The sequence below is a fragment of the Strix aluco genome, chromosome 25 (assembly GCF_031877795.1).
Source record: "Strix aluco isolate bStrAlu1 chromosome 25, bStrAlu1.hap1, whole genome shotgun sequence".
In the NCBI taxonomy this organism is placed as follows: domain Eukaryota; kingdom Metazoa; phylum Chordata; class Aves; order Strigiformes; family Strigidae; genus Strix; species Strix aluco.
Genome location: NC_133955.1, coordinates 6,724,057 through 6,745,934, shown reverse-complemented (window position 1 = coordinate 6,745,934; position 21,878 = coordinate 6,724,057). Strand labels below are relative to the sequence as shown.

The following is a 21,878-nucleotide window of genomic DNA, read 5'->3' as shown; positions in this document are numbered from 1 at the left end:
TGAAGTTACCAAAACTGTTTGAGCTTCAGTGAAGCTCTTGGCACGGGGCGCCAGCAGACGGGCTGCTCCGGCTGTCACCTACAGCAGCGTCAGGCTGGCAGCGAGGAACGGGCAGGCCGCAGGCTGATGACTGCAATCACTTAATAAACGCTGGTTTACGTCTGCCGAGCGCGGCGGCGGGAGGCCAGCGCTCCTTCCCGGCCACAGCCCCGCTCCCCCCGCGGGGCCACGGCAGGCACGGCCCCGCGGGATGCAGCAGCTCCCAACATTTGCCTTCGTCGTGGCGGGGAGCATGATTGCAACCAAAAACTGGCTGGGAATTTGCTCCCCGAGCGTCCCTGGCTTCTATTTAAATGAGTGGATTACTCGTAACAGTAATTTCTTGGATCTAATTATTGAGGACTGACTCTGGGGTGGCGTTGCTTGGTTCTGTAACAGATTATGGGTTGGCCATCAAAACTGGCCTCAGCATTTTCACAGCTCAAGTTTAAATTTCTTCAAAATCAACACAATTTAGGAGCAATAAATAACCAAAATTCTTTTTTGTTTTTTTTTTTTTTTTTTAAAGTAAGGTACAAGCAGTCCATTCAGCTGGTTATTTAAGTTTGGAGAAAAGCTGGTATCACACTCTGTATTTTAGAAGGCAAACACAGCCCCATTAGCTTGCTTGCGGGGCACCGCTTCACCCGTGCGGCCTCTGCCGTACATCTCCCAGCTCTGCAACGCGGCCACGTGCTCCCCAACGCTGTTAATATTCATGTAAAAATCAAGGGAAAGAGTCACCATCATACCTCAACTTCCCCTGTTTCGTTTTCCTTCAGCACGAAACTGAGCACATCTGTGTCAGGGCCCGCCAGCAGCCGGAGGTACAGGGGGTACTCGGTGAGAGGGAGCTTCTGGAAGAGCACTGCAAGGGGACAGCAGACACCCACGGTGAGATCTTGGCTGCCAGGGCAGAGGACAGCTCAGGAGGTAACTGGAGCGTGTAAAAGCGGTTCATGCTGCTCAGGATCACAGTGGAAGTAGCTGAGTCTCTAACACAGATCTATAACGATCTCTGTTAGGTCTGAGGTGGCTTCAGCCCCCTTCTGAAAACCAGTAATTCCCCGTTAGCAGCATCACCTCCTGTGGAGGTTCGGGCATTTATTCAGCTGAAATTTAGATGCTGCCCGCCTGCCACACCACGGACTCCTAGAAGAATGCTTTGGGTATGCGTCTGCAACACAAAATAATAAGCAAAACTGATCAGCCGCGGGAAAGCTGGCAGGTCCGAGGGCGCGAACTCACCTTGCCCATCTTTCCGCATCTCCTTGAAAAGTGCAAACTTCTGAGGATTATCCACCACCATGAATTTCTTCAGGAGCCCCTGGATCACCTCGCTCACCGTCGTCGTGCTGCTGATGTGGAGCTGCTTGATGGCATCCAGCGGCAAGTAGAACGAGGTTCTCTTGTCCGTCATGTCGGCCAGGTTCACCTCCTTGAGGGCATCGTAGATGGACTGTGGCCGGATCCCTGCCGGTACCGTCACGGGCCGGCGCAGTTTCAAATGCACTTTAATGAAACCTGTGTATGTCCCATCGTCGTTCTAAAGCGAAGGAGAGGCGGGGGGTCAGGCTCCAGGGAGCCTTTCCAGTCCTTTACCCCCACTACAAGGGGCTTTCTGGTCTGCAGAGCTGCAGCCTGCGGGGTGACCGCAGGACTTTCTACCCCTCAGTACTGCTAGGAGTTTGAGGGTTTCTTATTAATCACGTCAAAAGTAACCAGTAATTTCGGGTTAGTCACTATTGATTTTCTCCTGTTCCTTCCACTCGGTAGTGACTCATCCCTTCCTCGTGTGCGTGTGAGCTTGTCTTATTTGAAACCAACACAGTTATGGAAACCATTACATGTAATTTATAGTTGCACTTAAGTGAGGATTTGAAACCTCTGGGAAGGTCTCTACCCTCATGTTCAGCAGCATCTCCCAACTGTATTCCTCACTTTTTATTTCCTGCTTATGGGATTCTCACATCTTCATGTAATAAATCATCATTCAAGATCAGCCTGTCTCACAACAGGTCCTTACCCTACCCTCAGCTCTGCAAAAATGCAGAAATCAAGAGAAAAGCCTGGCTCTGTACAGTCCATCCATGGGTGCCAGGCAGGGACAAGCCAGGGGACCCACCTCATGTGCCGGGAGCACTGGCCTGTGGTCCCACCGAAGGGCCACCGCCAGCAGCTGAGCCCAATCGAGTCCCAAGGCTGTATCAAGTCTCAAGATTTATCTTCACTAAGCTTCAAGCAAAGTAACTCGAGAGTAAACATTTGGGTCTCGAATGACTCCTGTAAGTCAAGGGCTGGTAAAAATCAATGGGCGAGACATTCCAGCAGAAATTACTGTGCAGCCTTCACAAAGGAAATTGTTTTAAGATCTACTATTTTAATTAAACTTCAGGTTTATTTTCAGGCGTTAGCAAGCACCAGGGAGTTATGAAGCTGCTGTTCTTGGAAGTTCTACAGTTTAATTATTTCACTCTTTAAGAAGCTTTTCCCTCTTCTCTGTAAGATCCTGTGAAGTTTGTACCTTTGTGGTACTCCAGTTTGTTAAAGAGTTGATTTTCTTGTCTTCTCACCACGTATCATCAAGGCTTTACTTACAGGTGGTGATAAGCAAGTTTGCAACAAAGCTTCAACATACAAAAGCGTCCACTTTGGTTCTCAGACCTCTGCTTAAGCAAGCCTGGCAGTGGAGAGGAGAAAAGCATCTCTTTCTAGAAAGGCTTTGTGTTTCTAAATACACTTTGTGTTTCTAAATCCACTTTGGATTTAGAGTTTTACCGTGACTCATCCCCGCTAGAACAACGTGAGCTCATCTATTTGTGGCAAGTCATTCGCAGCACAGGCTGGCCAGAGATTACTGCACCAGCGTTCCCAGGACGGAGGCAGGGAAGGGTTATCTCGAACGCTAAGGAAACCCAAGCAGGAAAGAGCAGGAGAAAAAGCAGATGGGGTAAGGAGGACAGGAACATCTCAACAGCCATAAGCCCTCTTGCCTCGGAGGTGCCTCCGTACAGCCTGGCTCAGCTCACAGCCCAGAGAAACCAGCATCAGTCTTCCCATGTATTAGGTAAATAGAGCCCAATACATACCAGCTTCATCAACAGGCAGTTTGTAACTTTTGCATTGTATTTTTCAATTTTCTGTTTGATCTCCTGGACGGTCGGAGGCTCGGGTTTTTCTTCTTCTACTGTTTGTGTTACATTCTGAAATCAGAAGAGACAGGCTTTAGCTGGTTTACGTATTGGGTAACACTGCATCTGTTCAGCTCTACTTTTTCTTGTGAAACGCAGCAACAAAGAGGCTGCGCAGATCCTGAGCCTGTGCTGAGCAGCGACGGCACAGGTGGGGATGGTCCCTAAGGCCAAGAGGCTAAATGTGCAGGATGCCACGTCCTGCCCCAAACCACCTCTGTACACCAGTAACAGGCAGCGGAGGGTAACAGAAAACCCATTGGATAGTGGGATGGAGGCACAGAGCAGTAAAGATGTCCCGATACAAACCAGGGCAAAGAATCCAGCCTCTAACACCCACTTTCAAAAAAAAGTATGTGGGACAAAAGCACCTGCTCACCTTCAGCATCTGTCTGAACAGCCTGTTGCGGAGTTAATGGATCCTGTAATCATGAGATGGAAGCAAGAACTTGTGTGACCCTGAAGTAAATTCAAATTCACACGTGGGCTAAGAAAATCTATTTAAAAAAATTAAATACAGTGAGCTAAACTAACCCAGGAGTCTTCCGGCTGCAGGTAAAGCCCAGCAGCCACCTTTGGGTCTCCTCATGGGAAACAACCTGCTGCAAGGACAGGACTGTGCCGCCGGCACTGCGGGTCTCTGCGGGCAGCCTGCGCTGAGGTACCGCAGCTGAACTCCTGCCCTGAGCACATCTCCAGCCCAGGGACACCTCAAACCGTGGTGCCGATCCAAACCAGCAGCAAGAACGGCAGCCTGCAGCAATACCTGTGGCTCATTTCTTTGTGCGGTCGCTGGAGCTCTTCACCGGCTTCTTCAGCCGCTGGCAGGGGGGCGTGGGTCATTCAAGAAGCCTCCATGACTTTATTGCCGCAAGACCATTGGAAACTCCCTATACGAGGCTCATCTTGTGCTTCAAGGTTTGACGCCACTTTAGCCTGAGTTATCCACAGCCCTTCGGCGCAGGGACTTTCCAGCCAAGCCAGGAGAGCAGGTCTCCTCTAACGCACAGCCTTCAGCATCCCACACCCAGACCTGCTGCGAACGAGCCTGCGTGTGTCCTGGACTATGCTCAGTGGGCTGGATTTCACAGCACAGCGCTCTGCTGCCTTTCCATAACTCACCACCTTCCCCAGAGACAGGCTGGGAATACATTTCCCAGCGCTGCCTGAAACGGCGAGCAGCGCTCCCATATTTTATGTGGGTTTGCTCAGAAGTTTGCATTAGCGGAGAGCAGAAAGCGTGAAGGGATGCTCTATCACGGCCGGTACAGAACAAAAACTGTAACCTCCAAGAAGGACAAAAAAAGGAAAAAAGCAACTTTGGGAGCGAAGCCCATCTCTTCCCAGGCAGCCTCGAAGCACATGAGACCAGGATGAGCAAGCTGTAAATAAGCCAGTATTGCCTCAGGCTACCCATGGTATTTCTTTCAGGAGGAGAATCAGGCACAGGACAAACTGAAATCCTGGTTGCAATCTGGCAAGACGGCCACAGTCCTGGGACTCGAGAGCCCCAAATTCATTCGGGTGATTCCCAAGTGAGAGTTCACAATTTCTGCTTGAGACTGGCAAACAGCATGAGACCTCTCGAAACACCGACCCAAGGGAAGAGCACTGACATTGTCTTAGTCTCCTCCTTGTTCAGTGCCTTAAGAAAATAAAAGCAAAGCTCGCCTGGGGTATTTAAGAACTGCACATGAACATCCCCTTATTCATAATGGCAATCTCAACTCCCCGAACTGTCGAAGTCCTTCGGCACATGCTTCACTGCAATCTATTGACTGCAATAGGTCTTACACGGCCGCACGCAGGTGCCGGGCCGGCGTGGGCGTATTTAAAAATAATGCTAAGGGTAGAGATTTTCAAAAGTAGCACTGGGGAAAAAAACAAAAAACAAAAACTAAAAAACTTCCCTTTAAGTTAACGGAAGATGTGCACTCAGAAACCCTCCACTTCCTCACGTCACCCATTTCGCAGCACTGGAGACAGGCACAGCCGCGCTGCCACCCCCCAGCGCCGGCCCCCACCCTGATTGCAAAGCAAATGAGAACCAGGACACCCCCGGGACCGTCCTCTCCCGCACACAGAGAGACTTTCGTCACTGCCAGGCCCGGCTGCAGCACTGCGGCACGCTGTGTGCTCCGCTGCGCTCCATCACGGCACAAACACAACCCGGCACACACCAGCATCCATCCAGACACGCACGGCTCAGTCCATCCCTGTGGTTGCAATCTGCTTCTCCCCAGCGGGGCACATCCCTCCCCTCCTGGGATGTTTCCAGCTGAGGAAAGCGGCTTGTGCCAGCAATTAAGAGCTTTCAGAGCTGCTGGTGCGCTGATGACGCCCGGTTTCCATGGAGGATGCCCGGTGCACCCAGGAGCCTGGAGCTGTGCCGGTCCCGGGGGTCTCATTTGTGCTCCAGGGACCCTCAATCACTGGCAGGAGGAGGGGCGGGAAGCCTGGCTCAGGACCACGGGGCTGGTGGCACCGTGTCACAGGTCTCACACCGTGTGCCCGCACAGCTCCATCAACAAACCGCTGCCCAGACACGGCGTCCTTCCTGCCTTCCCCACGCACACATCTTGGCAGAACAGACCTGCCTGCTGGTCTCTCAGCTTGCTCAGCCCCCCGACCCCCCCCAGCGCACCCCCATCCTCCTCCGGTCGGGCACAGGGTCAGCTGAGCTCTGCTGAGCGGCCTCCCCAGCGCTCCCATGGCAGCAGGACCCTGCCAAGGCACCCAAAGCTGCCCTGGAGATGGGATTTTGCTCCTGGGAGCTGGGATCAGCCGGCGGCTGGGATACGCTGCTCTGGCAGGAGGGTGGCTTTGCCCCTCTCGCCTGCTGCTCCTGCCCCGGCAGCGCTGGGGAAGGCAGGAGGCAGCTCAGCTCCCACCTGCATGAAGCTTTTCCCAAATCATTGCCTTCCTCTGCCCATCCCGCAGCTTCTTGATGCTCAGACCCTACCCTGGGAAAACATACTGGGAAAGAAACGCTGCCCATAATTCATTTATTTACCACACCTGTTTGTTTTGACGAAGCCAGACATAAGCCAAAGCACCCACAGCCCCCAGGGTCCCGCTGCACCCAGGAGCGTATCGGCACCGGCACCAGCTCAGGGCCAAGCCCCGAGAGCAGCACAGCACCTCTGCCACGCTGAGCCTTCCTCTGCGGCTGGAAGAGCGAACACCCCGTGTCAGACTGCCCCGCGGAAATGGGATTCCAACCCAACTCCGACAATTTACACGATCATGCGGCCACAGCTACGGGTAACAGGTTGTTCTCTCCCCTTCCACGTGCAATTGTAATTGGAAAAGAAACCCTGTATTGTGACAATTTGACAAATACAGGTTTTAACAGCCATATTATGTTCTCTTAGGGTTATTTTATAATTCCACCCAGTGTGGAATTAATTTGCTTTTATTAAGCTCCCAGTGTCAGTGACAGATGGTTTAACCGTTTCCACTGCAGCACAATTTAAGGTACGCAGAGAGCAACCACCCTGCACTGGAAAACAAAACCAGCGACCTTGCACGGGGCTCCCGGCTCTGCCAGCAGCTGCGACCCAGCCGTGGATCTACAGACGCGTCTCCGAAACAGCAGGTTGTGTGTGTGTGGCATAAAGCAGCACAGGACTCCCAAGCCCCTCGTCCCTTACACGTCACTTGTGGTGCAAACACCAAATCAGAAGTTACCACTTCCATAGTGCCAATGTCTAAGTGGGCTTGAAACGTAGTGAGGCCAATTCTTACAACCGCTTGGATTTTAAAAGAAAAACTGCAACGTGTTATGAGAGTCAGCTGGACCAACACTGCAACAAAACACTGCCAGCACTGCAAAAAAGCTCTTCACTTCCACCCCAGGGGCAGCACAGGAGCAATCCTACCGCACCAGCCTCCCCCAGCTCACCTTTCTCCTACACCCTTGGACTTGAGGGAAAGAAAAAATGAATAATCTCTTCCTATGCAGCAATCCCAGCACGGGGCCGATGAGCACAGCACACACGACAGCGCCTGGACAAAACCCGAGGGACACGCTCCACCCAGGGCCGAGCGGCGGGGCCCCTGGAGCAGAGCTGACGCACACCCAAGTTGGCTGTCCCGGCTCCGGCAGCTATTTCAGGACCCCAGGGCTCACCCTTCACCGCTTCTTGCCGTTCACGGCAGTGGTGCTCAGGCACAGCTACGCCATGAGCCCCCAGCAGTGGCCACACCACCCCTCCCCAACCCCCTGCACACCCGCTTTTCTGTTTTACAGATCAAAACCCGCCTGCGAGCAGGGCCTGAACGAGCCCAGCAGCACCAGCCCCACGGCGCGGGGAGCACTGGGAAGGGGGGCCACGGCCTGGGAGGAGAAGTGCTGCTCCTTCTGCCATGGATGATTAGATCAGCTACTTCTTGCTCTTCATGAATCTACCCAAACCTCTGGTTTTGCAAAGTTTCTGGTGCAGAATACGCAATTCTGACTGAAGGAAGAAAAACAGAAGCTATTAACCATAAACCGTTGCCACATTTCCTGTTGTAACAGGACAGGATGGAACAAGTTGTTAACAAAACAACAGCTCGGTGACTGCCTGCACCTAAACCCTGGCAGCCACCGCTGGACCTGCGGCTCTCCTGGCTGGAAACTGGGAAGGAGGAACATCAGCTGCCCTTGGGGATGGCCTGGCCGCGCAGCAGCACACCACGACGTCTGTGAGCCAGCCTGCAAAACCAGCACGTTCCCATCATCTCCGTCGTGCCACCCCCCCGTGCAACTGGAAGGGAAGCGATGGTGAGACTGGAGCTGCCAGGATGCTTCCACTGCCGTCAAAAACCTGCTGCAGAACACTGCATGGCCACGGCTGCCGGAGCTTAACCACCCCTGCCAGCTCGCTTAAATTCAGCGGGCCAGGGGTTTACCATCCCCTGTGAAACTGCCGTAAAATAACTGCAGTGAGACACAGGCACCCTCGGGCTGCGCGGGACCGAGCGCGGCCACGCAGCCACGGTGGCCTGGGGCACCCACAGCACAGGAGTGAACGTGCCCGTGTCCTCCCCTGCCCATCACAGCCTGCTGCAAACGGGCTCCCCTTCCATAACCTACATTATTTCACAATTCTAAGAAACATCCATTGTAAGAAAGGACTTGAGCCTCATCTGGCACTTGGGCTAATGCTCGGCAGGATAAAGGCTGCTCAGAACAAGCGTCCCGGGAAGAGGCAGGCGGCTGCGACGCACAACGTCCATCGCCCGGGGCCCGGGCAGCTGCGGTCCCAGCAAGTTAGCCACACTGGCCACCTCTTTGCAATCAACCACTCATCTAATGAGCCGTGAGCAAGTGACAGGCTACTACGGGGGAGGTAAAAAACCCATGGGCCATCATGATTATGGTGACATACTCTCAAAAGAGCGATTCTAAGCCAAGAAAGGCAACAACAAAGCCTCCGTGACAGATTTTCCTATTTATTGGATTGCAAGGATGCCAGGAGAAGCACTCCATGCCCAGCTGAAGAGCATCCTTCCTACAGCCTCTCACCTTGCAGAAGTCAACCCCCAACTTAAAAACCTTTTTAAAGCCAGCAAAGGCAGCCGCCCCGCACCACACCAGACCTCTCTGCTGGGAATAACGGCTCTGGGTGGGAGTGGGAGCTTTCTGGCACCGCTGCAGCAGCGCAGAGGGGACGGTGCCCTCTCCCCACGGCTCCCTGTCCCACCGCAGCCCCAGTCGGCACCAAGGCGTCGGCTCATGGTCATGGCTTGGATGCACAGCTCTGGAGGTGGAAGACCAGCAGCTCATTAACCGTGGCTTTGCTAGTCATAAAACCAGATATGGAAAGGCTCTGTAGGTAGAAAGGCTGAGCATGCACTTCCACAGGACACTCCTTGGAGCAAGGGCTGCTCCCTCAGCCCCAAACCAGCCTCAGAGACACTATCCCTGCCCCCTCGCTCCCAGCCAATTTTCCTCACCAGCTATTTAGTTCATGAATTTGAACAGCAGAACGGTGGAGATGGATTTGGCCCAACATCACCACATTCTTGGCAACAACTGTCTTATCTAGAGGCAGGAGTGGCCAAGTCCTCCCTTGGTGTGCTCGGGCACAGGTCCATCGCCACTTACATCAGCAATGCTGTGACAATTTGCATTCCCAAAAACACAGCCCAAGCTCTGCCTTTGGCTCCTATGTTCAGATTGCAAGAGTATTTTGAAGGCCTCATCCAAAGGGATTTTATGCCTCAGGGAATCAATCCTCAATTCTTCTGCTTATTAAGGAAAGATTTGTCTTAAAACATCAGAAAACAATGCCTGGAGAAGCATGTCCGAGTGCTGCTGGCCGGGGAGCTGTAGTTCAGAGGAGCATCACCAGCTCATGCCCTGTGACCCCTATCACACCACAGCACAGAGGACTCAAGAGAAATGTGAAGGCTTCAAATTTGAGCCAAAACCATGAGAACCAGTAGCTCAGAACTGTAAATCCAGCTGCAGCAGGGAGCAGCAGCGGCTGGGGGGCAGCGGGGCCAGGGCAGCACCACACAGCCCGATCACGGTCACCAGAGAGCTGGGACATCTCTGCTCTCGCACAGGTCTCCATCCCTGCCAAACACCCAGTGCCTTCCCCTTCCCCACACACTCCCACAGTTCACAGCACGATATGGGGAAAGGATCGACTGCTCAAGCACGGACAGGCAGGAGAGGAAGAATCATACAGCAGATTTGAAGGGAAAAAAAAAAAAAAACCACCCTACCACAAAACCCCCCAAACCCTACATATTTCACTCCCTTTGAGAAATTCAAGTGAGATGCTGCCGTTTACTTCAGGATTCAGAGGAAAAGGCAAAAGATAGAAGCGCAGTGCATCTCTAGAAAAGGGGAGAAGGATCGTTGCTGCATTTCAGAGAGGTTAGAGGCAAGTGAAGATGGGCTCGGTGTTTTGATTGCCATGGAGATTTCACTTAGAAACCGTTTTTCCTGCCACATCACTGCTCAGCAGCGAGAGCCGAGCAGGTTCTCCCAGGGAGCTGCATCTCAGGGGGGTCTGTGCTGGGCAGGACCCCACGGGTGCACAGCCACACCACTGCCTGGGTGCGCAGAGACCACCCCGGCGAGACCCTGTCCTGGATCAAACCACCACTGCAATGCCCTCTGACACCCAAGCTCATGTCACTCCCCGCCGGCCGCCTCCTCCAGAGCCCCCTCCCATGGTGGTCTCTGCTCGGAGCCACCGGCACCTGGTAGCACAGCAACACCCCCCATGCATCCCACCGCTGACACCTCCACCACGTCACAGCTTCCCTCCTCTTCAGCGCAGAAGGTTTTTGCCTGCTGGGTTACCCCAGCTCGCCTTGTTCAGGGATCCCCAACCCAGGACCTGGTCCCATCATCCCCATCCCTGGATCCCACCCTGGGTGAAACTACCTTCTTGTGTTTTCTATTCTTGGACAGAAACTTGTCCCTTTCTCCTCTAAGCCAGCTCCCCCGGCAGCCACTGATGCAGGATTTGAAGAGCAATTTTGCAGAGTTTTAAGCAATCACGCTTCAGGCAGAAGCCACTGAAGCCATTCAGCTGAAGAGTCATGAAAATGCCAAGGAATAGATCTCCGGGGATGAAGTCACATCTGAGATCTAAATCAGTTCTTTGCTAACGCAGAGCGATTGTTCTGATGGTTCTGAAAATAAAAAGGAATTACAAAATTCCTAGAAAGAGGCTCTTCAGACTAATACAGTTATTTCAATGAGAAAAATAATTTCTCTAATCACAGTGATCAAATTCCACTCTCTGATTTAACATGGCAGGAGGCCTCTATGTCCCCTCCTACCCCACATACAAATTTCCTCTACAGAGATTGTTCCTGAGATTTTTAAGACACACATCCCTAAATTATCCATATTTAGCTTATTCCTGCCCAGCACAGGGCATGCCCACGGGCTGCTGGCTGCCATCGCTGCAGCACTGACCACACTGTGCATCCTGGGCTCGGGAATCATTCCTGGGCATCTAAGGACGGACAGATGTTGCCGTTCCCAAACACACCCAGCAGATTAACTCAGGTTTGGGTCCAAGCTGGTTTTGTGCCCGTGGCCAGGAGCAGGTACTGTGCTTGGTGGTGAAAAGCAATGCTGTTGCCACACGCAGTTCTTGCAGCGGTGGAAACGTTCCACATTCAGTAACATCTCTCAAGAGCAGTAAGATGCTGAGTAAAAAAGGGGGGACAGGGACTGAAGCAAAACCCAGGGGAGGTGTCTACCTTGGGGCTGTGCCTGTCCCCTGTCCCTCTGCTTTGCTGGCTGTCCCCTAGACACACGCTCTCCTCACTGCCCTCCTCTCACTGTTCAGCCCAGTCTCACCAGACCACCTCCTCTTCCTCCTCTTCCTCCTCCTCCTGACCGTGCTCCAGGGCCAGCTCCATCCAGAGTGGAAGTCCAGCCTCACGCCCCTGCAGGACCTGCACCCCCACCAACCCCCCAGCATGTCATAAACCCCCCAAAACCTTCTTTCACAAGGCCTGAAGATGGTTTCCACCTCCAGCTGGAGAAATGTGAGGACCCACCTCCGCACAGACCCATTATGCAACATCCTTTGCTTGAGCAGCAAATTTTGTGTGTGTTTTTTTTTTTTTTCTCAGGCACAGGAACCATTTCCTCCCCATAACACCAACCCCCCAAAAGGCTCCTTCTTCTCCAGCAGCCACGAGGTCTGTCACCCACACTGGCCACATCCAGGTGAGGAGCCGGGCGAGAAGGGGCTGCAGCAGCCCCCGACCCCTCTGCGAGGGAAAGCTCCCGAGCACGAACGTGATCAGGCTGATTTCTAAAGGCAGCTGAGGATCTGCAGTGCCCTGGCTCAAAAAGAACAGCGTTAAACCGGCGCGGGGTGCAGCGCCTATTGCACTAACACCGTGCTCTTCTACATCTCCTACACAGATGAATCATCAAATGACATTTAAAAACCAGCAGTACGTGTCGGTTAATCATAGCGAGAGGGAGCTGCTGGCTAACAGGGAATATCCCATGTTAAACCCAAGGGAGCATTTCTTCAAAGAAATTAAAATAAAATCGCCAGTTGAATGAAACTCCCCCGCCAAAGCAACATACACACACCCCCCCCCCCTCACCGGCAAGGAAAACAGCCCAGGTCACCGGGAGAGCCCTCTGGACCCCGCGCTGCGGAAAGCTGAACCCCAAAGCACCTGCTGAGGATTGCAGCTTGGCAGCCTCGGGCGTGCAAACAGAGCAGAGCCCGAACAGGAGCCTGTTGGTGCTGATGGTTTACAGGGGGATTTCTAAGTGAAAAAGCTGCTCCCTGGGTCAGATCTCATCTCTCGGTGCCGCGGGGCTCTTGTTCCTGAGCAAAACCCCCACTTCCGCAGCAGCGCCTTGTCGCCTTCTCCTTTTATGCTCAGCTCTGGTTGGGGCCCCAAAGTTTATGACGGAGATGTTCTTAGCTGGGTTGGGTTTTTTTTGTTTTTTTTTTTTTTTAAATAAACACTTAAAAAACATGAAGCAGCCTTGTCAGTGTTACTGATACAGAAATCTCATCCTGGGGTGAAACACTGCCCAGCCAAGTGCTCTCCCCTTCTCCAGGGCAGGTACACAGGCACCCAAGTGCCCAGAAAAGGGCCAGATTCATCACTGTGTTCATAAGCTCACAGATTAATTTAGTCCTGTAACTTTCCCATCTCCTTATCCACCTCACGGGTGCAATTTTCACCAGTGGTGCCTATCTTGTAAGGCCAAACCACAGGTCCCTGGCCAGCAGCCTGACCCATGGCCAGCAGCCAGCAGGGTTGCTGCCTGTCCCCCTAAAGCTGAAAAAACACCTTTGGAGTCGGCTCCTCCACCATGGATCCCCCGGGAAGGGGCCAAGCCGGCATGCAAAAGGTTGAGACATCTCTCAGAAAAATCTGCAGCAGTGCAGACCCCCTGCACGGGAGCGGGGAGCCTGCAAGAAGCAGCTCGAGCCCTCCTCCCTGCCAGCAGCTCTGCCCTGACTCCAGCTGAAAGCTAATTTTGGCAGCACCTGCAGCCAAACGTGCAGGAACACCAACATCCCCCCCTGGCCAGCAAACCCCCCCCCACCTCCTGCCCAGCACAGCCCTTCTCACTAGTTTTTAAGCTGTTACCTTGGCAGGGACCTTGCTCGGCGTGCTCCGGAAGAAAGAGGTTTTTGCTGTGAAAAAGCAATCCTCGAGGTCTTCATCCAAGCTACAGTACCCGCTGCTCATGCTGCTGCCGATGGTCATCGAAGCTCAGCAGAGGCGAGAGGCCGAGCGTGCCGGGGGCTCGCTGGGGGGCTCGGGGGGCCGGCAACCATCGGTGGTCCCCACTCAGGCTCCCGCACCAGCAGCGAGCCCGCTCTCACATCCTCAGCTCGCCGGCGCTTATCTGCAATAGCTCCTTCTGCTCATCCTCCAGAGCCAGCTGAGCTATTTCTCTTTAACAGGCAGCCGTGCCGGGTAACCCTTCCCTCTCCTCCTCCACCCGCCTCCCTGCGCAGCGGCGCTGGGGCAGCATGGAAGGGGCAGAGCTGCGAGTTTGCTCCCGCTCTTGGCGCCCGGGTTTGCTCACCGCCCGCGGTCAGGTCCCCCGGCAGCATCGCCTCCCCTTCCTGCGCTCGCCTCGCACCGCGCAGCGCTGCCACTTCCTCTTGCAAAATTTCTCACCCCGCTGCACCCCAGGGCCGAGGCGCTGGGCTTGGCCCTGGGCACTGCCCAGTCCCCGGGTACCCCTGGTACCTCCTCTGCTACCCAAAATACATGGCCAGGGCAGGCTGGCTTCTCGCTCCTTCCCTGTTAGCGCATCCTCGAGAGCTGCGTTGCATCTCCTGCCTTAGAGAAACAAGCCCAGGCTGGACCCAGCCCGACCACGCTGCTGACGGGTGGTGGGGAAGGGGGGGAGCCTGCGAGGACCTGGCCTCAGACTCTCCTTGGGGTGCCAGGAGCCCCTGGTCATCACACTCCAGGAGGCAGCGGGCACCTCTCCGCTCCACAGCTAATTTTAGAGCAATGGGAGCGATTTCGGCAGCACTGGCACCCGGCTGAGGCACCTTCGACTGCAGCCCAGGAAAAAGCCATTCAGCTCCTCGGTTCTATTTGCAAGAAGCACTCGCTCCAGACCAATTAAAATGCTGTGCTGGCCTTGGGAAGAGCCCCAGAGCGACAGCATCATCCCCGCTCCCCTCTCCCCCTCCTCAGCGCTGCCGGAACCCAGCCTGGCACAGACCCGTCCCCAGAGCTGCCTCCTCTGTTCCCCTCTCCCCCGGCCCCTTCAGACCTGCCACCACCCCGTCAATACTCTGCATTTTACCCAGCAGCTTTTAAAGCAGCTGTGACCTTCCCCCTTGGTGAAGATCATCGGTATTTCTGGAGGCGGGCAGGGGAAGGGCTCCGCTCCCCACAGGCTATCATCTTCCCTTGGCAGGGGCCGTGCGTCCATGGGATGCAGCACACGGATGGGGATGCAGCACACGGATGGGGATGCAGCACACGGATGGGGATGCAGCACACGGATGGGGATGCAGCGCATCCCAGCACAGGCTCTCCCCACCCACCTGGAAACCGGCCTGTGTTCAGGAGCAGCTCGAGGGGACTAAAGAACAGCCCGACACACCGTGTTAGAAAGGATTCTGCTCAGGCAGTGCCGTGTTAACGTACGTGCTAATTCTTCAGAAAAGGAAGAGGGAACAAGGCCTGAGCGTATCGTGCCACCAAATAAATCCATCCTATGCCCACACCTCAAATACTTCACACAAGACCCAGCCAGCCCATCCAAGTAAGAATAAAGAATTACAAGAGGTAACACAAAGGGCAGGGCAGACTAGAAGTACAGGACAGTTTCCATGCCTGGATCTGGAAAGGAGGGACTGGCGAGAGCCTGGATGTGATGGAGAGCTACAGAATCGCAGGAGATGTTCACGTGAAGAGCGCAGTGAGTTTAACACCAAAAGGAGGAGTGCTTGTCCGGGCCGTGGGCGACCAGATCCGCAGAACTCATCACTAGGACTTCTGGTGGTGGATGTGCAAAGTCAGACTCGTCAGAAAAAGCTCCCTGACAGCTATTAACAATGACAGTTCAGATGCAAGCCCAGAGAGTGCCCACAGCACTGCTTGTGGGGAGGCCACGGCCACAGCACCGTCCTGGCCCTGATGTTTCTGGTCTCTCCTTCAACACCCACCAGCCGCGCAGGGAGAAGGCACCGCCGTGCCCAGACGGCTGTTCTTACGTTAATTCCTTTGCGTCCTTTTCAAGGCACAACTCTCACCATTGTGAGGTGCTATTTTTACCCCAGGCCAGCGAGCGCGGGGAGCTGGCAGGCAGCAGCCTTGGCTCTACTCCCCAGCTTGACTATCTGCAGTGGGACCATCAGCAAACCACTCCTGCAAACTGGGGCTGTCACTCACCCCTTCGGGTCACAGGGTTCCCTCGACTGGTCCAAAAGGGCTCCAAGATCCTCACACCAACTACCATCCACGCATGAAAACCTCCTCCCCTCTTGATAGGTTGCAGATGGTGTTTCCTGCCCTTCCATCTGTATCTGTTAGCTGAAGGACTTAAATTGCTACAAGGCTTTGATAGCTCTGTACCCCACAGCCAGCAGCATCCCGTGAATACAAACCGGGATGTCGATGTAAAGACTAGCAGGAGGATGCAACATCTGCATCTCAAAGAGGAAGGCAAGAATCCAAATGGCATGTTTACAAAGCAACTTGTAACACTGCAAATAAATAAGCTATCCTCTTAGCAGCACGCGTGCTTCTGCAGTGGCACAAACCTCCTCAGCTTCGCAGGGCTATATTTAGATGAGAAAGAGGCTTAAATCGAGCATGTGCAACACGAGCAGAAAGTGAGCGATGGGCTGATGAACGGCACAGACATCGAGTCTCCACTGATGCCTCAGCCCTGAGCGTTTCACGGGGGGAAAGGCTGCAGCCAGCTTTGCAGTGCCCCACGTGAAGCCGGACGCGCTCCCACTGCGCTGCTCCACGGGCTTCTCCAAGCAGCCCTCGCTTTCCCATTGCATCCACCTGCTTGGGAGATCAGCTCCGTAAAAAAACAACCAAGCAAAAAACCCAACTAATTTCGACCCATTGGTTCAGCAGCAGCTCCAGTGAATGGTTCCCTGCACAAGAGCCCCCGGAGAACCCCCCCACCAGTGACCTGCACCAGCTCGCAGGTGGGACGCGCACGACCAGCTCCGCCAAAACCAGAGACTGAATTTTTGGTGCTGCTGAGACCAGCTGAGGCTTTTGTCAGCTTCAGCAGAGTTGGGATTTCACCCAGGGAGGCTAATCTGGGACTAAATGTAATGCACTCAAGTACTTCGCTGGATCAAAGCCCAAATTATTAATGCCTGGTATTACATGGTAACAGTACTTAACTATGTGATATTAAAGTAGCTATTTCTCTGATGCTCCTAGTTCTCTTACATTTAATACTATTTAATGACTTCCAGCTATGCCAGATATTAATACAAGTTTCTTGTGTTTCCAGTGTGCAATCCCCTTTCCCCCCACAGTGTATTCAGGCACCTATTACTCTCCTTCTGGAATACTGGCACTGTTTTCCCTCCAACCTTCTTTCAAGCAGCAAAAGCTGTTCGGCCAACAGAAACACACCAGAACGTGGCTGCGTGCTCAGCTCCATGGGCTCGGATCAAGTAAACCTGAAGATGATTTTTCCCCTGATTATCGATCATCCACAAACCAGAAGGGAGCTTTGTTGCGGTGATTTACCCCTGTTCACCCTCAAACCAGCCCACGCACCTCCCGCCCCGCAGCCCTTCCCAGCACAGGTAACGAGACTCCCACCAGCGCTTTGCTGTGCAGAGGGTTCAAAGGTGCAATCCCCGAGCAGGACCTGGGGATGGGTTTATGGATTTCTGTTGGCTGCTGTAATTGGAGAGACTTTTGTTTCCTTGGCACAAAATGCCTCCCCCCTTCCCAGGATCACACCAGAGACATGTCAGAGTGATGAATTGCCACGAAGCGCAGGCTCTGTGTTTATTATTAGGACCATCAATAACCCCCGGCTGGTGTTATCACCCTGGAGAAGAAATAAGCCTTTCTAATTTTTCTCAAAATCAAGCTTTTCTCATGCTCCTGAGGGAAGCCCAACAACATCCGAAGGAGATGTAAACACACACAAATCTGGCTTATACAAACACCTCACGGCTCAGTGGAGAACCCAGAGTCCCTTTGTAACTCTAAGATAAATCCATCTAACTTCAGGTTCCCTCCTGACCATTTTTCTCTGAGCAGCAATCGCCCAGCCATGTGCCGGCGAGGCCAAGCTCGGCTTTTGCCCAGCAAAGCACAGACAACAACGAAACCCCACTGCTGGCTCCTCACACGCCCACCAGAAACCCCACGTCGTCTTTGAAAAAGTGCACGTTTCCATTTCCAGCTTTGCACAAGTGCATCCAGGTCCTCCAGGTCCTCCACAGAGAGGAACACAAACGCGCCGTTATGACGAAGGAGAGAATACAGTTTTTAAAAAAGCATATAGAGATTGAAAAGGCTCTGTGGAGGTCAGATCGGCTTCAGGCAGGTTTCTAAGCAATGTTTTAAGCTCCCAGCATTAACTAGCCTACACCTGCACTTGCATGGCCCCGCACAGCCTCGCTGCGCCCCGTCCCACGCGCTGCAGCCTGTTCCAGCAGACACCCCCGCCGGCTCGCAGGCCAGACACCGCGGACCCTCGGGGGGATTAAGCCAACAGCTAAACCTGCTGGAGGAGCCCTGGGGATTACTGCACGTCCCTAATATAGATTGAAGAGTCTCAATCCCCCAGGACTATTGAAACTCTTAAAACAAGGCTCTTGAGCCGGAGCTCCTCGCAAAACCCACGCTTGCGCTCTGGCAAGACACAGCAGGAACGCACCTTTGCTGCCTCTTTGACGCACTTTGCACCCGCCGCAGGGATGTGATTTGGTGTCGGTACCAACCCTCCCTCACAGGAACCTGGGCACCGCTCGTCTCCTGCCCTGCTCTGGGCAGCCTGGACGAAGGCAGCGTTTTAAACCCAACCTGGCTCCACAGACGGGTTTAGGGCGAGGGGGATGCCCACGCGCACACCCTCCATCACGCCAGGCAGGGCGGAGGGGCCAGATGTACACGGTACTCACTAGTGAGTGCTGTCTGGGCCTGCGGGGCTGACCTCCCTCCTGCAAAACCCTTCAGGAGCACGGAATCGCCTCTCTGAAGGAGTTGCAATGGGTCACCATGAGGCTGCTTCCCCCCCACGAGCCCCCTGCCCGGGCATACCTGGCTGCGGGGCGGCAGGAGGGTGCTCTCGGGCGAGAGCTGGCTCTGGCACTGGCCCGGCCGGCGGCAGTCCAGCTGGATGAGGCTGCGGCACTCCTGGTGACACGTGTATCTGCAGTCTGCACGGGGGAGAAATGAGAAAGTGAGGTGCAAATGAGCCTGTGGTCGAGGAGCAGTGGGGGAACCCCGGGAAGGGACCAGACTCTGCCAGAGGGCAGCCTGATGCTCACGGGCGCCGGCACGGCCAGAGCTGCTGGCCAGGCACATGTCCCCATTCAGGCCGCTCCTGCAGATGGGGAGAGGTACCAGAATACCTCATCCAGAGCAAGAATTTCTCCCATGCCCTCTCCCCAGGGAAACTTGTGCTTCTTGCTGCAGTGCATGGGCAGCGTTCCTGCCTTGCGCGCTGCTGCCTGTCCCCTGATCTGCTGGCATGCTAACACACAACAAAGGATATGCTCGAGTCCCACCAAACCTCGGGGTACACCACTCCACAGCTGTGCTCCTGGGAGATGTCACCTGTGCAACGCCTGCAGCAAAAGCTTGGCCACTACAGGGGGAAAGGGTGCTTCATCTCCAACATCAGGAGGGGAAAACACTTCTTTGTATTAGACAGAAGTCAAACTATTGAAGGTCACTAAACCTGAACACTTCAAGGGCCGGTTACAGCGACCAAGGCATGGTTACACCATCAGATTGCCAAAAAGCCACCCCCGGAGCAGGTACAGCCACGTCCCGGGCCCCGGCAGAGGCTGTGACCTCCCATCCCGGCGCACGCGCTGCCCGGGTGCAGTAAAGCATTTCCGCAGCAGGTTTCCTTTGGATGCTGACCCGTCTCGTAACACATTAACCAGGTCAAGGTAGAAATTGCACAGGTGACTCCACAGAGCCCAGTTTAACCTCTTTAGGCACAGGGTCCCGCTCGCCCACAGCCCACAGCTGCCGAGGGGCAGCATTCGGCACAGCCAGCTCCATCTACCAGACACAACAGTTATCACATATCCGTGGCTTTCGCTCCCCCAGCCCTTTCCCCCCAAGCCCTCCTGACTGCAGCTAACAACCTCCTCCCACTTTAATGGCCCTTCTGATCCTTTTAATTTTTAACTTTTGTACAAACAGCATTAAATTTACTTTTTACACTATCCAAAATTCCAGAGCGGTCACCGACCTGAAAAAAAAAATCCTAAACCCAAGGCAAGAGTGTTCACTCCACAGAAGGAGTTGGGACTGAGTGCCCATCCCTGCACCAGCCCTGCCACCCTGCTCCAAGCCAGCGAGCTTGTATTTTAAACACTCTTCATTTTTTTTTCTTTTCTTCTTTTTTCTTTAGCATTTGGGTCATTGGTTTTGAATACCTGGGGCTTGCAGGAAAGCAAAGCAATACCCCGTGTTTGCTCTGGAAACAGTGATTTCTGCTCAGCTCTGCTGAATGCTCACACGTGGGAACGCCCGAGAATGAATGAGAGGAGCTGAACCACTGCTGGGAGCTGCTGCCTGCGGGGGGAAAACATCCATCTCCGGGGGAAACAGGGAAATCATTTATCATTTATCATTCATCTGGCGTGAGCTGTCTATCATATTCTCCTGTTCCAAGTCAGTTGTGTCAAGTAAGCCTGGGGGAAAGGAGGGAGACTTGCTTTTTTTTTTTTAATTAGAGATAAGCTGCACAGTTACTCGGTAATTTAATGCGTGACCTTTCGAGCAACTGGAACAGGCTTTTAATGGGGGACATTCACCAAGTCTTTGCTGGAGGTGCTAATTTGAGGATGCTCCAGCTGCAGGTTCACCTGAGCATCTGGCGCCAGCACAAAGTCCCTTCTGCCTATTTGGGTCTGGGATTTTCAGATCTGGGCAGCTGCCTCCGCTCCCCGGGACTGCAGCCTGCCCGGGTGGGAAGGCTCGAGCACCTCGGGTGGAGGAGGAGCATGGTAAGAGGTCTGAAATACATAACACAGACCACAGAAATTACAGCTCCCAAGTACACCTCCGGATCAGGCCCATCACAGCCAGGCATTTCTTTATGGGATTAAAGTATGACACCTCCTTAGTCACCGTCACCTATTAACAGACCTAATCACTGAGTATCCGGCAGGGAGCACTAATTTTAGAAACCCAGCACGGCTTTGGGAAGCAGACACGTGACAGGTTTGCCAAGAGGAGCAGGATGCCTCCACTTATGCTTTAAGATAATTTCCATTCAAGTCCAACAAAGCCACACTTGGAAATGCAGGGGGGTTTTTTTTGGTTTTTTTTTTTTTTGTAAGAAAGAGTCAGATCACGATACCGTAAAAAACTTTGGTGACTAAAAGGAATTTCCCTTTCTCCACAGATAAAGTTTCTCAGGCAGATAAAGTTGGATAGTCTGAATCAGCCCAATACAGATGCCCATCCGGATGCCTAAATACAGGACTGCAGTCACCCTGCCCACCCCATCCTCCCACTCCCACCTCCCGAGTACCACAGATGCTATGAGGCATCTTTCAATCCGACCCACAAGCAAGCCCCGGATCTGTAGGCTAAGGAGACAAAAGGAGAAGGCGCAGGTCTGTGGCAGCATGGCCAGATCCTGGCCCCAGCAACAACAGGGGCTCCAGGAACCTGACCCCAGCCAGGCTTTCACCTAAAGAAAAACCTCCTGCAACCCCACAGCAACATCGCGGGGGAGACTGGATATGTCTGCCCCCAAAATTAGGATGGAAAGAGTTTAAAGTGTCCCAACACCTCCCCTGTGATGCTCTTAAACTCTGATTTCTGGCCAAGTTTGTGGTTCCTGCAGTGGTGATGGGCAACTGCTCTGCCCTGGTGAAAATACCCCCCTACCCTGGCTGCCCCCTGACCAGAGCTGCCAGCTCTGGCACACACGGGACCGGAGGAGTGTTGTTGAGAGGGCAGGCTTCAAACAAGCTACAAAAAACCCTTGTGTGTTGTTAAAATGAATCATGAAATTGCAGGAGTTACCTTAAAGCTTTGGCTCCTGGTTTAAGGATCCTGCCACTCATTTAAAAAGGCAAATCAGAAACGCTCCCGTTATCAGCAAAGTTAAGGAAAATCTTTAAGGTGTGACCCAGCTTCTATGAGAAGGTTCAGAGACAACAAAGAAAGAAAAATAAAACATCGTGAGTTTTGAAAGCGGTGCGAGACTCCGCAGGTGTTTGAGCACTGGAAGTGGGCGATGCTGAAGAACGGAGATTTCTGCCATTCGCCTTCGAACTCCGGAATCCTCCGGCCGGCTCACACACCCCTTGACACGCAGGTCACGCGTGAGCTCTGATTTTGCAAGCTGTGCTGCTTGAGACCGAGGGCTCGGTGCCTCTGCCCGCGCTCGGAGAGACGCCCGACGTCACTCGGGGTGACCTCAGGGACGGCCGCAGGATGTGGCCCTGCCACATCGTAAGAGCTGGCGAGTGTCTCCTG

The 21,878-nt window shown here is 53.8% G+C and overlaps 1 protein-coding gene across 3 annotated transcripts in view; it reads right to left on the bottom strand.

The window, feature by feature from the left end:
* Nucleotides 1–21,878, bottom strand: part of RASSF5 (Ras association domain family member 5) — a 32,510-nt gene that overhangs the window by 3,578 nt on the left and 7,054 nt on the right. For 2 of the 3 annotated variants that reach the window (XM_074849956.1, XM_074849957.1), the window contains exons 2-5: nucleotides 18,465–18,583; nucleotides 3,129–3,242; nucleotides 1,288–1,585; nucleotides 792–907 (exon numbers count right to left, since the gene is read on the bottom strand). In XM_074849956.1, the coding sequence (XP_074706057.1) occupies nucleotides 792–907; nucleotides 1,288–1,585; nucleotides 3,129–3,242; nucleotides 18,465–18,583 (647 nt within the window). Of the gene's footprint in view, nucleotides 1–791; nucleotides 908–1,287; nucleotides 1,586–3,128; nucleotides 3,243–13,325; nucleotides 13,762–18,464; nucleotides 18,584–21,878 lie in introns of those variants that run through there. The other variant, XM_074849958.1, reaches the window with a different exon arrangement.